Raw genomic sequence first — 15623 nt, forward strand, 5'->3', positions numbered from 1 at the left:
GTCAGGGACAAGATTGTAGACCTACACAAGGCTGGAATGGGCTACAAGACCATCGCCAAGCAGCTTGGTGAGAAGGTGACAACAGTTGGTGCGATTATTCGCAAATGGAAGAAATGCAAAATAACTGTCAATCTCCCTCGGCCTGGGGCTCCATGCAAGATCTCACCTTGTGGAGTTGCAATGATCATGAGAACGGTGAGGAATCAGCCCAGAACTACAAGGGAGGATCTTGTCAATGATCTCAAGGCAGCTGGGACCATAGTCACCAAGAAAACAATTGGTAACACACTACGCCGTGAAGGACTGAAATCCTGCAGCGCCCGCAAGGTCCCCCTGCTCAAGAAAGCACATATACAGGGCCGTCTGAAGTTTGCCAATGAACATCTGAATGATTCAGAGGAGAACTGGGTGAAAGTGTTGTGGTCAGATGAGACCAAAATCGAGCTCTTTGGCATCAACTCAACTCGCCGTGTTTGGAGGAGGAGGAATGCTGCCTATGACCCCAAGAACACCATCCCCACCGTCAAACATGGAGGTGGAAACATTATGCTTTGGGGGGGGGGGGGTTTCTGCTAAGGGACAGGACAACTTCACCGCATCAAAGAGACGATGGACGGGGCCATGAACCGTCAAATCTTGGGTGAGAACCTCCTTCCCTCAGCCAGGGCATTGAAAATGGGTCGTGGATGTGTAATCCAGCATGACAATGACCCAAAACACACGGCCAAGGCAACAAAGGAGTGGCTCAAGAAGAAGCACATTAAGGTCCTGGAGTGGCCTAGCCAGTCTCCAGACCTTAATCCCATAGAAAATCTGTGGAGGGAGCTGAAGGTTCGAGTTGCCAAACGTCAGCCTCGAAACCTTAATGACTTGGAGAAGATCTGCAAAGAGGAGTGGAACAAAATCCCTCCTGAGATGTGTGCAAACCTGGTGGCTAACTACAAGAAATGTCTGACCTCTGTGATTGCCAACAAGGGTTTTGCCACCAAGTACTAAGTCATGTTTTGCAGAGGGGTCAAATACTTATTTCCCTCATTAAAATGCAAATAAATTCATATCATTTTTGACATGCGTTTTTCTGGATTTTTTTGTTGTTATTCTGTCACTCACTGTTCAAATAAACCTACCATTAACATTATAAACTGATCATGTCTTTGTCAGTGGGCAAACGTACAAAATCAGCAGGGGATCAAATAGTTTTTTCCCTCACTGTGTATATATATATATATATATAAATATATATACTGAACAAAAATATAAATGCAACATGTAAAGTGTTGGTCCCATGTTTCATGAGCTGAAATAACAGATGGCTGTCGTGAAATCCATGGCTGTCATGTGAAATCCATAGATTAGGGCCTAATGAATTTATTTCAATTGACTGATTGCCTTATATGAACTTTAACTCAGTAAAATCGTTGAAATTGTTGCATGTTGCGTTTATGTTTTTGTTTTGTAATAGCTGTGCTACATTACATTGGCTTCATGAGCCTGACCTGACATGGCTCATCCTGCACAGTGCTGGAGAGGATGGGTACGATAAAAGCTGTCACATAGACAAGCCCCTCCCACATTGACTGTCACTCAGGTATAAGTCCCTCCCACCCACCCCTATAAAGCCTCTCACGTTGACTGTGTACACTCAGACAAATAGGTAACTCTACAGCCTTAGAAAAAGCCCCCCACCCAGGAGTAACTGGAAAGATCTATGCAACTGGGAGCCTCCCAGTGAAGTGAATTGTTTTGAGCCTGAGGTAAGTGAAATCTGTCATTTGAACTTGAGAACATATATTTTGTTTCTGACTTGTATCAGACAATTGTTGGCTTTCTCTGAAGTCACGGCAGTAATGTAGGAGGTGCTATCTTTGTTGTCTGTCTGCCTGTCTGTGTGTGCAGCAGTGCAATGTGTTCTTATTATATTGTTATTACAGAAGAAGACTGAAGGAGATATCCCAATCTCATCACTCTCATCCATGTAGAGTGTATGGTATTCCTGTGCACAGAGAAATTCTAGCCAAGACTCAGAACTGTTTTTGTCCAGTTATTACATTGGGCAAATTAATAACCAGGAGCTGGAGAGGGTCAGAGTTCACATAACCTTCCTTTTGGACCCTCTTATGTAAGCAAGTTGGAGTCCTTGGCTGCACTCGCTGCTGCAGTCCAGTCTCACTCTGCCTGCTTGGAGACGTAGCGTAGCGTAGTGAGTGTTCTCCACTTTTGGAGCCAGGAGATAGTCTCATCTACTTGTGAGAAAAGGTGAGAATTATCTAAATATAAATCATGTTTTTTCATTCCATTCTTATTCACAGGCTCCAGCCAATATGAAAGTGGCTCTTCAAACCATCATCTGCGGGTGTGTTCTAGCCACAGTTTTACCTCTGGTGAAAGGCACAGTTTTACCTCTGGTGAAAGGCACAGTTTTACCTCTGGTGAAATGCACCAAAGTTGACCTCAACTCCAACATGAAAAAGAGGTAAGCTGATTGACGAATGACGAACGGTGGCCACCGTCTAATTCAATAGAGTGCATAGGATTATTGGATAGGATGTGTATTCTGTCTTTGATGTGTCTAGGGGGAAGTAGGTTAGTTCTGCATTAACCATTCCTTCTCTTCTGTGGTAGATTTAGAGTCTGGTTACAGAGCTGCACGAGAGCAGATCTCCACAGCAGCTCTGCAGTGGACTCAGGGATCCTCAGTGGACCAGTGCAGAGAAAGGAGACAGAGCCCTCAGTATTTCATTCCAGGTAATCGGTGTTATTTCAATAATGGTTACTCTGGTGTTTTTTTAAAATGTTTTTACTGCTATAAAAATGTCACATTTGAATGGTTTTTGATCAAGTCCATTTCAGTCGATCTTTAGAAATCTCTGATATCTCTTCTCTTATCTCCTTTAATCTTTTTCTCTTTCAGGTCCAGAAGATCCATTGTGACCTCAGTGAAAAGACCAGGCTGCTCTCTGGGCACATGCAGCCTGCATGACCTGGCCCATCGGCTGCACATCCTCAACAACAAGTTAAAGGTCAACAGAGCCCCGGAGGACAAGATCAGCTCACAGGGTTACGGTCGCCGCCGCAGGTCACCACAGTCACTCCCACAACGCTACGTTACGCTAAGTCTCCAAGCAGGCAGAGTGAGACTGGACTGCAGCAGCGAGTGCAGCCAAGGACTCCACCTACAGGCCATCCCACTCAGACAAACTTGAGTCGGGAGAGAACAGGAAGAGGAGTGTCAATCTAGCAAATGTCAGGCGCTTTTTCTATGTTTTGGGCTGGCTGAGATATTACTGAGGTCCTATTCCTGAACATTCCTTTCCTGCGTGGATGGACAAGGTCAATGGAGCAGGAAACAAATGTCACGCCACTGTGGATGGAAGACAGAAGAGAAAGAGGGGAGGGAGGAAGGAGTGTGTGTGTGTGTGTGTGTGTGGGGGGGGTCTAAAAATAGTGAGATGTGTGTGTGTATTCGTGGTGCAGTGACTTCTGCGCTCTCAGAGCTGTGGAACTTGACACGCTTCTGTCTCTTTACCAGCTCAGGAGACTTTCTCTCACCCCTGTGGTGGCACAGAAAGAGTGGCTTGGTTGAACACTGTTGCCCCAAACCCCATACCCCTGGACTAGGGCTGGGACTAGAGCTTAACCCCTAGACTAGGGCTAGGACAGGAGCCTAGCAGGAGAAGAGGAGGACATATAACATGCTCTTGACTGACTCATTTCACATATACCACCAATATCAGTTCCAAACAATATCAATGGTGGTTAGAGAGACATTGTAACATAAATATTTAGGACTACAAATGTCTACAATGTTTGATTATATATTGTGTACTCATTAGGGATGCTCTACTTGAACTTGAGTTTATGTATATAGAGATAAGGCAATGTATATACACAGCAAATTGGCCAGTGTTACCTAGTGTTGATTTTGTCAGTGTAACATTTCTATTATTGATTCTGGTGTTAAATTAATAACCAGTGTTAAACCAACACCATACCCATCATTATCATATTTCCCAGCATGCTCTATTGCAGGTTGATTTTTAGAATTGTTTGTTTCAATATCTATGTTTTTGCATGTACATTGATTGATTAATTAATCTTATGCTACTCAAATATAAATAACATACATTTTTCTAAACGAATCCAATCTGTTACTTGAACTTTTGCACCCGTTACTGAAATGGTTGTTCCAGTTAAGATGGTTTAGATCAGCGGTATCAAACTTGATTTGACCATGGGACTGCAGTTGGTCTACCATGGGTTCGGGGGGGCTGCACTGAAAATTAGTTATATACTATATACAAAAGTATGTGGACACCCTTTCAAATGAGTGGATTCGGCTATTTCAGCCACACCCAATCTCCATAGACAAACAACGGCAGTAGAATGGCCTTACTGAAGAGCTCAGTTACTTTCAACGTGTCATAGAATGCCACCTTTTCAACAAGTCAGTTCGTCAAATTTCTGCCCTTCTAGAGCTGCCCTGGTCAACTGTAAGTGCTGTGATTCTGAAGTGGAAACCTCTAGGAGCAACAACTGCTCAGCCGCGGAGCGGTAAGCCACACAAGCTCACAGAACGGGACCGGCGAGTGCTGAGGCGCGTAGCGCGTAAAAATCGTCTGTCCTCAGTTGCAACACTCACTACGAGTTCCAAACTGCCTCTGGAAGCAACGTCAGCACAAGAGCTGTTCATCGAGAGCTTCATGAAATGGGTGTCCATGGCCGAGCAGCCTAAGATCACCATGCGCAATGCCAAGCGTCAGCTGGAGTAGTGTAAAGCTCGCCGCCATTGGACTCTGGAGCAGTGGAAACGCATTCTCTGGAGTGATGAATCACGCTTCACCATCTTGCAGTCTGACGGACAAATCTGGGTTTGGCGGATGCCCCCATGCACAAAGCGAAGTCCATACAGAAATAGTTTGTCGAGATCGGTGTGTAAGAACTTAACTGGCCTGCACAGAGCCCTGACCTCAACCCCATCGAACGCCTTTGGGATGGATTGGAACGCCGACTGCGAGCCAGGCCTAATCGTCCAACATCCGTGCCTGACCTCACTAATGCTCTAGTGGCTGAATGGAAGCAAGTCCCCCCAGCAATGTTCCAACATCTAGTGGAAAGCCTTCCCAGAAGAGTGAAGGCTGTTATAGCAGCAAAGGGGGGACCAACTCCATATTAATGCCCATGATTTTGGAATGAGACTATTCTATTGATTCCATTGCACCAGGCAAGCTCAATCAAGCCCAGCTAAAGTATTAGAAATAATTTCAAATAGTATATGAACCATGGTCTGATTTTTTAAGCCTAGTTAGCACATTAGTTTGGGAGTACACTTACTAGCTTGGGAGTACACGTACTAGCACATTAGTTGGCAAATTAGTGGCCTTTAGAGTCTCTGCCCTGAGATTGCAAGATCGGGAGTTGGATCCCTGGCCGAGTCATACCAGACTGTAAAAATGGGACTGATGCGTTTCTGCTTGACACTTAGCATTAAAGAGGAGGACTGGGGTTAAGGCCCTGCGATTGACAAGCGCTCTGTGTTCTGTCCAGGGGGTGCTACAGAAACAGGAGATAGGCTCCTGTGAGCCATTCCAGATCATGCAAAGGTACTTACTTAACTTGAGAGTGCACTGAAGGAAATAACACCATCTATGGTAGCTGTGTAGAGGAGCAATATTGTAACATAATCCATGTTTTTCGACCGACAAAATAATAGTAGATCAGATTCAGTGATAAGAGGTATATTGTCTGGAAAAATGAGTCAAGGTATTGGCCTGAAACTGAATTTCCCTCATGATATTATCACTTAATGTTTTTAGAACAATTTTTTCCATAACAAAGGAATAATTGAATAAAAGTTCCAGACGTTGTAATTAAATGATGTGAATGTATGTTAGAGCTATTTCAGGACCTTTTTCAAAATGTGTTACTGCTTTATGCATTCTCACATTCTTACAGGAATGATCTTCCAAAATGTAAAAAGTTCTTTATTAATGATTTCATATTGCACCTTTTTGAGTTTTCACAGGTGCTGAGAATGGTCTTTACATATTTAATTTTGCATGTTGCACAATAACTTATGATTAATTCAACTAAATAAGTAACCAAATCATTAAAAAAAAAATCTGATAACTAAATTTGACAGTTCTCAAAAAATTATACCACACCGGAAATGCACCTTCCCAAACATTGTTGTGTAGCTAGCTAGCTAACGTTAGCCTACTTGCCTTGAGTGGGCTGTCATTAATGAAAGTGAAGCCTTATTCCATCAGAAGGACATCTTAGCAGGGAAACTGGAAAGAAGGTAAGATATAAGTTATCTAATATTTAACGTTAATCATGCTAGTTAATGCCTGTATCTGATTACTAGACAGTTATAGCTGTAGCCTTCATTTATAACGTTCCAGTCATTGGCTGTAGCGAGACTTCTATTGCTGTAGCTAGTGTAGCTGGCTAGCAGTGCTAACACTGCTACCTAACTAGTTAGCTAGCAGTGCTAACACTGCTACCTAACTAGTTAGCTAACGTTTCTCAGCCTAAAGAGAGGATCATTTTTACACCACTAGCTAGCTTACTACTGTTAGATGTAAATGGTTGCGTGTACTTTGCTGGTGCACAGCCTATTAAAAACGTCAACCACCACTGAGGGCTAACAATGCTAACATCTAGCTACCATCTTGCTAGCTAGTTGTCTTTGATGTGCTGACGTTAGCTAGCTAGCTAGCTAGCTAACTATGTCGCTTGCAAGCTGCATAAGTTAAATTTTTTAAATTTTAGTAATTTAGCAGACACTCTTATCCAGAGCGACTTACAGTAGTGAATGCATACATTTTCGTACTGGTACCCCGTGGAAATCGAACCCACAACCCTGGCGTTGCAAGCGCCATGTTCTACCAACTGAGCCACACAAACGTTTCTGTTTAAAAGGGAGGTTCAAATAGTATTCCTTCTGCTGTGCTCACCACATTGTTACTGGATGAGGAGGATCAGTTATTGACCTCAGTTTTATGACTTTGGATTGTTGAACTGTCACTAAACTGCCACCCTCTCTCCTGGTTTAGCAAGGCTGTTATGTGGCCTGAGAAGTCGGGCCCTGGATGCTCTCCTCACTAGTTCTGAAGATTGGACACAACAATGACACTATAAAGGACACTAACAAAAAGTGAGTGAGTACACAATACGCCTAATTGGTCAATGCTACACAAACAACAGTGGTTATTCCTACCAATAATTTTTGGTTGGGCTAGAAACATGGGCACAGAGTAGGGCTAAATAGCCTATGTCCACCATTTGACCAAAGACACTTATTTTAACAAACACTCTCTTTTCTTTCAGTCTTTTCTGTGCTTTCATATTCCCTCTTTCTCTGTCTTTTCCTGCAGGGCAGCATGTCTTCAGGTCACCGGCTGCGAGATGTAGAGCAACACCACCCCCTGCTGGACGGGGAGGAGGCTGCAGTGGGTTCCGCAGAAGGGGAGGCGGAGCAAGTGTGGTTCATCCAGGATGGCTGTGGCATGGTCTGTGCCTTCATCACCTGGTTCCTGGTGCTCTACGCCGACTTTGTGGTCACCTTTGTCATGCTGCTGCCCTCCAAGAGCTTCTGGTACGCTGTGGTCAACGGCGTGGTCTTCAACTGCCTGGCTGTGCTAGCTCTCACCTCGCACCTGCGCACCATGCTCACCGACCCGGTGAGTGAACCAACCACTGCAGGGTAGTGCTCATTTGGGCTCAACGTAACAAAGAAGTGAGGACGCATTGTAATGTTGGGTGACTTGGAAAAGGGAGTGACTTTGAACGGAGGGCAAGACAGAGTATACAAGAAGTAAAAGAAGCATTCAGAATGAAGAAGGGTAAGTCTGAGAACAGACTGAGAGCCGTCTGATGCTCCTGGGCACAGAATAGGAACAACGTGTTGTCCTATTAGCAGTGAAGGAGCTGACTTACTAGTAGTTTCCTGGAAGTTTTGAATGAGTCTGTCCAAACATGTCAGTCTGACTGTGTCCATTCTGTCCAACCGTGTGTCTGTTTATAGGGAGCTGTGCCCAAAGGCAACGCCACCAAGAAGTACATGGAGAGCCTGAACCTGAAACCAGGAGAGGTCATCTATAAGTGTCCCAAATGCTGCAGCATCAAACCTGAGAGAGCCCACCACTGTAGGTGAGGAGGGAATATTTGTGTTGCTATTATGTATTATTGTTATGCTTTATAGTATCTAAGGGGTTTTCCTGGCTGAGTCACTTGGCTAGGCAACACCCCCTATTTAGGCCTACTGTATCTGTTGCGTCCTGTTCATTAGGCCACACCGTAGTAAAACTTTTGAAATGGAAAACAAAAAGGAATGTTTCTTATTGTAGAACTCCAGGTAGTCCCTTCTGGTTTCCGTCTTTTTTTCCCCCAGTTGGGTGCCTAATGAACACGACCATGGTGTCGTTTCCCTCCCCTGTAGTATTTGTAAGCGCTGCATCCGTAAGATGGATCACCACTGTCCCTGGGTGAACAACTGTGTCGGAGAGAACAACCAGCGCTTCTTTGTCCTCTTCACTGTGAGTTCCGTCTCAGTTCCACCTTGTTGAAGGTCATGTGCACAGTGGAAATACTGAAATGCATCTGTGGTACATGGGTCCAATTAATCAACGTCAATTAATCAAACTTGTTTTTGTTGTTGCATCGACTGACGTCCCTATTTTGTACTATTGTGTAGTTTTGCATGGAAGCAATGGGTTTGACAGAATGATTCGTGTTTCATCTTTATTATCATAAAGGCCTGTAAACCAACCAATCCCTGTTCACTGATTGCCTTCAGGAGGCTCTGGTCAGATTGGAGAAATATGATGTATTATTATGCTAGGTTGTGATCATGTACACTGTGCTCCTCAATGTGCTTTGGTTGTAGCTTTATGCCTGTGTGCATTGTCAATGCGCAATGAATTACAATGAATGTTTTACCATCAATACCAGGATTGGGTAATAGTTCCCTCTCTCTTTGCAGATGTATATAGCGATGATCTCCACCCACGCTCTTGCCCTGAGTGGGTACCAGTTTGTAACCTGTGTCAAGGTCCAGTGGAGTGGTGAGTATCATTATATGATTGCAGATTAGCTTTCTAAATATACTGTTCCCTGTTAAATATAACTACATTTACTTTTGGGTGCCCTGTTTAAAAAAACAACTATATTGACTTCAATGTGCCCTGTTTAAACACACAATCTGGAATTTGTCTTGGCAAAATATAAGGTTGTTTTACTCAATTGTGTGTTACAGTCTTTGTTAACAAAAATGTACAGCTTCAAAACTATCATTTTAATCTTGTGGACTATCATTCTTCGTATCTATAGCTCCATCTATGAATTTGATAGGGGTTACATTTCTCTTGCCCCATCCCTCACCTTTATAGCAAACCAAGTGGCGGAGCTGCCATTTGTTGATTTTCAAATTAATTAAATACAACTACATTGAGGTCAGTGTTAATGTCATTATCTTGAATGGTGTTCCTGCCCCTCCAGAGTGCAGTGACTTTGCCCCCCCGGTGACAGTGATGCTGATGATCTTCCTCTGCCTGGAGGGCCTCCTCTTCCTCAGCTTCACAGCTGTCATGTTTGGCACTCAGGTCCACTCCATCTGCAACGACGAGACGGTGAGGAGGTTAATATAACACTATATGCCACTTAGCAGACACTGTTGTAATCCTAAGCAGCATTCTGCGCAGTGAGTGGCTACATTTTCAGTTTGATTCCTGCGGGAATTGAACCCACAACCTTAGATATACAATGTAGATTAGATGATTGAGAATTGTTTCCATGTTATACATTACATTCTCAGGTCCAATCCATCTGCAACAAGAAGACGGTGAGGAGCCGAACCACATGGATAGAAAAACAATAGATAGACATGCAAGGCTTATTAAGTAGGGCAAAGGCATTACGGAACGCCATTCTACACCGACTAGTTCTAGCAACAATGTAGAATGGATAAGATTCTCTATTCTGCATGATTGGGATTTGTTTCCAAATGTCCTGCCCCTCTGAACAAGCACGTGGCCATGGTAGTGAAGTCCCAGTGAGGGAAATGGGGCTTATTTACATATGAGACATCAGCCTCCTTCAGAAACTTAGGTTGGAGTCATTAAAACTTGTTTTTCAACCACTCCACACATTTCTTGTTAACTAACTATAGTTTTGGCAAGTCGATTAGGACATCTACTTTGTGCATGACACAAGTAATTTTTCCAACAATTGTTTACAGACAGATTATTTCACTTATAATTCACTGTATCACAATTCCAGTGGGTCAGAAGTTTACATACACTAAGTTGACTGTTCCTTTAAACAGCTTGGAAAATTCCAGAAAATTATGTCATGGCTTTAGAAGCTTCTGATAGGCTAATTGACATCATTTGAGTCAATTGGAGGTGTACCTGTGGGTGTATTTCAAGGCCTACCTTCAAACTCAGTGCCTCTTTGCTTGACATCATGGGAAAATAAAAAGTAAAAAATGTGTAGACCTCCACAAGTCTGGTTCATCCTTGGGAGCAATTTCCAAACGCCTGAAGGTACCACGTTCATCTGTAAAAACAATAGTACGCAAGTATAAACACCATGGGACCACGCAGCCGTCATACCGCTCAGGAAGGAGACGCGTTCTGTCTCCTAAAGATGAACGTACTTTGGTGCGAAAAGTGCAAATCAATCCCAGAACAACAGCAAAGGACCTTGTGAAGATGCTGGAGGAAACAGGTACAAAAGTATCAATATCCACAGTAAAACAAGTCCTATATCGACATAACCTGAAAGGCCGCTCGGCAAGGAAGAATCCACTGCTCCAAAACTGCCATAAAAAAACCAGACTACGGTTTGCAACTGCACATGGGGACAAAGATCTTACTTTTTGGGGAAATGTCCTCTGGTCTAATGAAACAAAATAACTGTTTGGCCATAATGACCATCGTTATGTTTGGAGGAAAAAGAGTGATGCTTGCAAGCCGAAGAACACCATCCCAACTGTGAAGCACAGGGGTGGCGTGGCAGCATCATGCTGTGGGGGTGCTTTGCTGCAGGAGGGACTGGTGCACTTCACAAAATAGCATGGCATCATGAGGAAGGAAAATGATGTGGATATATTGAAGCAACATCTCAAGACATCATTCAGGAAGTTAAAGCTTGGTCGCAAATGGGTCTTCCAAATGGACAATGACCCCAAGCATACTTCCAAAGTTGTGACAAAATGGCTTAATGACAACAAAGTCAAGCTATTGGAGTGGCCATCAGAAAGCCCTGACCTCAATCCTATGGAAAAGTTGTGGGCAGAACTACAAAAGCGTGTGCGAACAAGGAGGCCTATAAACCTGACTCAGTTACACCAGCTCTGTCAGGAGGAATGGGCCAAAATTCACCCAACTTATTGTGGGAAACTTGTGGAAGGCTACCCGAAACATTTGACCCAAGTTAAACAATTTAAAGGCAATGCTACCAGTGTATGTACATTTCTGACTTACTGGGAATTTGATTAAATAAATAAAAGCTGAAATAAATCATTCTCTCTACTACTATTCTGACATTTCACATTCTTAAAATAAAGTGGTGATCCTAACTGACCTAAGACAGGGCATTTTTACTAGGATTAAATGCCAGGAATTGTGAAAAACCTAAATTTAAATTTTGGATAAGGTGTATGTAAACTTCCGACTTCAACTGTAAATAGGGCTTATTTACATGAGACATCAGCCTCCTTCAGAAAACCTGTTGATAATGTAAGGAAGAAGAAACCTAGTGGTGGTGACATTGATGAGACTAGTGACCAATGACTGAGGCTAATTTACCATTGTTGTTATTTGACCCCATTCCCTCAACTTTGTTGAATTCTGGCGTTGATGTTTACCCCTCTGTGTGTATTTCTACCACAGGAGATTGAGCGTCTGAAGAAGGAGAAGCCCACGTGGGAGAGGCAGGTTCGCTGGGAGGGCATGAGGAGTGTGTTTGGGGGCAAGCCGTCACTGCTGTGGATCAACCCATTTGCCGGGCTCCGACTGCGCCGACTACTCGCCACACGCTCCCGGAAAGCCGGCGCCGAGTTCTCTGTCTGACCTCTCACCTTATCACCAGCTTCCTACTGTACTGTCTGGGACAATCTGTAGAACCTGACTCAGGAGCTGTCTTTGACACCAGGGTCCTGTTCATTTCAGGCACCAAACGGACTCAAACAGGGAAGGTACTATCCGGACTTGTCCGATAAGAAACGCTCATTTTTGTTTTCTGTTGCAAAATGTTTTCCATCACGTGTCCTAATGAACACGACCCAGCTACAAGGAAGACTGAAGTTCTATCCAACAGTATGGACAATGGTGCTTCTGAACATCACGTCTGTATAGGTCACATGGAGCAGGAGTCAAAACTATCGAGAAACCCATCGAAACCTGTTTAAAGATCAAATGAAGGTGCGCTGTAGTCCTAAAACAGACTGAAACACTACATACTGCACAGTTACAGGAAGCCTACAGGGAGGAGGATTCACTTCATCTGTTTATTTATTGACTTGTTTTTAAAACACTCACTGTTGTGTTCTTCTCTTCCTGTCACTCTGGGGGGGTTGACTGAGTAAAGCCTAATTTATACCTTACATCCTCTCTCTGGCTCCTTATCTCCTCTCTCTCTCTGTGTCTCCTTATCTCTGTGCCTCCTTATCTCTCTCTCTCTCACATGGTTGTGTACTTCTCTTCCTGTCACTCTGGGGGTGTTTGAGTGAGTAAAGCCTAATTTATACCTTACCTACAGTACATGCACAACGCAAGAACGCAATTAGCTACGCAATGTTGTGTACTTGTGTCGACTTACAAATTGCTGGACTGCACACGTCTGTGTATTTTGTCTACGCAACTAGCCGGATCGCCATTTTGCGTAGCTAATTGTAGTTCTTGCATCCTATGTATAAAATGAGGCTTAAGGGTCCCTACCTGACAGTAGCTAGCTGTACCTCTGGAAAAAAATGTGCTAGAATTGGTGTTAACCACTACTATATCCATATCATGTTTTTTTATGAATATATTGCTGGATATATTGCTTGAGAATCATGTTTTTGCCTAAATGTCAGTTTACATTCTCTGTATTGCATTTTCTTTTATACCTAAAAAATACATGTTTACCGCTTGTAGGAGTTGAGTTGGGGTGGGGAAGGAGGAGTATAAAATGAATAATTAATGGTTGCCAGCAAGATGGTAGAGAAATACTAGAATCAGCAGTTTGGATTCTGCATGAGGCATTCACATAAAGTTTTAGTAATGTGTCTGACAAATTTGCTGTGACGTGGACAATTGAAAGGCATAGGAACTAATTTCATTAGCGAAAGGTTAGCATTGAACCCTTGATCATTATTTTAATGGGAAGTATGCTATGATAATTTATTTAACTGTGCTCTGATTTAAAAATGTAGACTTAGCGATGCACAAAGGAAACAGCAATATCGGGCCAATTTCCGCAACAACTAACAGCGTTGAAGCGCGAGGCTAAACTTCTCTGCTGTTATGGTCCTTTAGCTACCACGTTGTAGCATTGTGAAGAACACCTGTGGCCAGATACTCTGACTTCCTCACAAGTATTCCATTCTACAGTACACTCCCCTATGTACACAGGGGACTTTCCTGTCACGCTGATCGTAAGATGTATGATTCTGAAATTCTGAGCAAGTCTGAGTAACCATTATAATTTTATATTTTTTTATTTGACATAAATGTTTTGAAGACATGAGGGACTGTAAAGGAATGTATTAGGACTGAGTTGTTTTAAAATATTCTGTTAGGAGATTATACAGTATGTTATGTACTTCTGTTTTGAAAGCTTTCAGTTTTTGCGTAGCTACATTTACTGTGCTCCCATTAAATCAACTTCATTTCTACCTCTAAAATCCAGATCTATTTGTCCATATTACTGAAGCCAGTATGCAGCACTTCAAAAAGCTCACTTGGAACTGGTGGATGACTTGCTGTACACTGGTCCCAATTCCCTCCCTTCCCCTTGGCTGTAACACTTTGATGTTTGCAGATCTGTAAGGTGGAAGCAATATGGTGGAAGCTTCACCTCTACACTGCTAATACCTATCCAGACCCTTCAGATCTGCTAACATTAAAGGGCTGAGAAGGCCTCGAGAGGGAATTGGGACCGGCTGTGTCGACACTATTTGTGAAGGGAACCAGATTTTCCCATCTTTCAACCCTACCCATCATAGGTAGTAGGGTGAAGTTGCGATTAGACGCTGACCTTGGGCCAGTTTTCCATTTTCCCCACTAATGGTTAAGTCCTAGATCCTGATCCTAGATCTGTACCCAGGGGAAACTTCACCCCGGACCTATAGTAAAGCAAACGTACAAGTTGTAGTGAATAATTTCTTATCCCACGGGCCACGACACATCCACACTGGCAGACAGTAGCTAACTGCACCTCATTGCTATGAAATTGTATCCTTTCAAGAAGACCAGCCATGTTATGTGGGGTATCCTTAGTAGTGCTCCTGGTTCTATTGGGTGATCCCTTGGCGGACCCCCATCCTGACCTACCAGCGGACCAGGACTTGTCCTGGGGAGTGGACCAGTATGACGTTGCCGTCGTGCCTCCGGACTGGAGTGCTTCTGGCACACCAAGGAGATCACTTCTACGTGACTTATGGTAAGATGCTATACAGTTTAGTAGTACAATAAATGATCTGTTTATTGTGCAATATACACTACCGTTCAAAAGTTTGGGGTCACTTAGATATTTCCTTGTTTTCGAAAGAAAAGCAATTTTTTTAATACAGTGGGGGAAAAAAGTATTTAGTCAGCCACCAATTGTGCAAGTTCTCCCACTTAAAAAGATGAGAGGCCTGTCATTTTCATCATAGGTACACGTCAACTATGACAGACAAAATGAGATTTTTTTTTCCAGAAAATCACATTGTAGGATTTTTTTATAAATTTATTTGCAAATTATGGTGGAAAATAAGTATTTGTTCAATAACAAAAGTTTCTCAATACTTTGTTATATACCCTTTGTTGGCAATGACACAGGTCAAACGTTTTCTGTAAGTCTTCACAAGGTTTTCACACACTGTTGCTGGTATTTTGGCCCATTCCTCCATGCAGATCTCCTCTAGAGCAGTGATGTTTTGGGGCTGTCGCTGGGCAACACAGACTTTCAACTCCCTCCAAAGATTTTCTATGGGGTTGAGATCTGGAGACTGGCTAGGCCACTCCAGGACCTTGAAATGCTTCTTACGAAGCCACTCCTTCGTTGCCCGGGCGGTGTGTTTGGGATCATTGTCATGCTGAAAGACCCAACCACGTTTCATCTTCAATGCCCTTGCTGATGGAAGGAGGTTTTCACTCAAAATCTCACGATGCATGGCCCCTTTCATTCTTTCCTTTACACTGATCAGTCGTCCTGGTCCCTTTGCAGAAAAACAGCCCCAAAGCATGATGTTTCCACCCCCATGCTTCACAGTAGGTATGGTGTTCTTTGGATGCAACTCAGCATTCTTTGTCCTCCAAACACAACGAGTTGAGTTTTTACCAAAAAGTTCTATTTTGGTTTCATCTGACCATATGACATTCTCCCAATCCTCTTCTGGATCATCCAAATGCACTCTAGCAAACTTCAGACGGGCC

At 43.3% G+C, this 15623-nt stretch overlaps 2 protein-coding genes across 2 annotated transcripts; both read left to right on the forward strand.

Annotated features, from left to right (window-relative positions):
• Nucleotides 1-1666: 1666 nt before the first annotated feature.
• Nucleotides 1667-3427, forward strand: LOC121540853 (pro-adrenomedullin-like). Its single transcript, XM_041849966.2, has 4 exons — nucleotides 1667-1754; nucleotides 2310-2473; nucleotides 2623-2745; nucleotides 2912-3427. The coding sequence occupies exons 2-4, from the start codon at nucleotides 2322-2324 to the stop codon at nucleotides 3201-3203; spliced, it is 567 nt and encodes a 188-aa protein (XP_041705900.1). The 5' UTR covers nucleotides 1667-1754; nucleotides 2310-2321; the 3' UTR covers nucleotides 3204-3427.
• A 2729-nt stretch (nucleotides 3428-6156) lies between these two features.
• On the forward strand, nucleotides 6157-13888 carry LOC121540849 (palmitoyltransferase ZDHHC7). Its single transcript, XM_041849963.2, has 8 exons — nucleotides 6157-6298; nucleotides 7056-7156; nucleotides 7377-7682; nucleotides 8027-8151; nucleotides 8441-8537; nucleotides 8984-9065; nucleotides 9499-9629; nucleotides 11895-13888. Exons 3-8 carry the CDS (start codon nucleotides 7383-7385, stop codon nucleotides 12072-12074), a joined length of 915 nt encoding a protein of 304 aa, XP_041705897.1. The 5' UTR covers nucleotides 6157-6298; nucleotides 7056-7156; nucleotides 7377-7382; the 3' UTR covers nucleotides 12075-13888.
• Nucleotides 13889-15623: the final 1735 nt, after the last annotated feature.

This window comes from Coregonus clupeaformis, unplaced genomic scaffold (assembly GCF_020615455.1).
Source record: "Coregonus clupeaformis isolate EN_2021a unplaced genomic scaffold, ASM2061545v1 scaf0480, whole genome shotgun sequence".
Taxonomy (NCBI): Eukaryota; Metazoa; Chordata; class Actinopteri; order Salmoniformes; family Salmonidae; genus Coregonus; species Coregonus clupeaformis.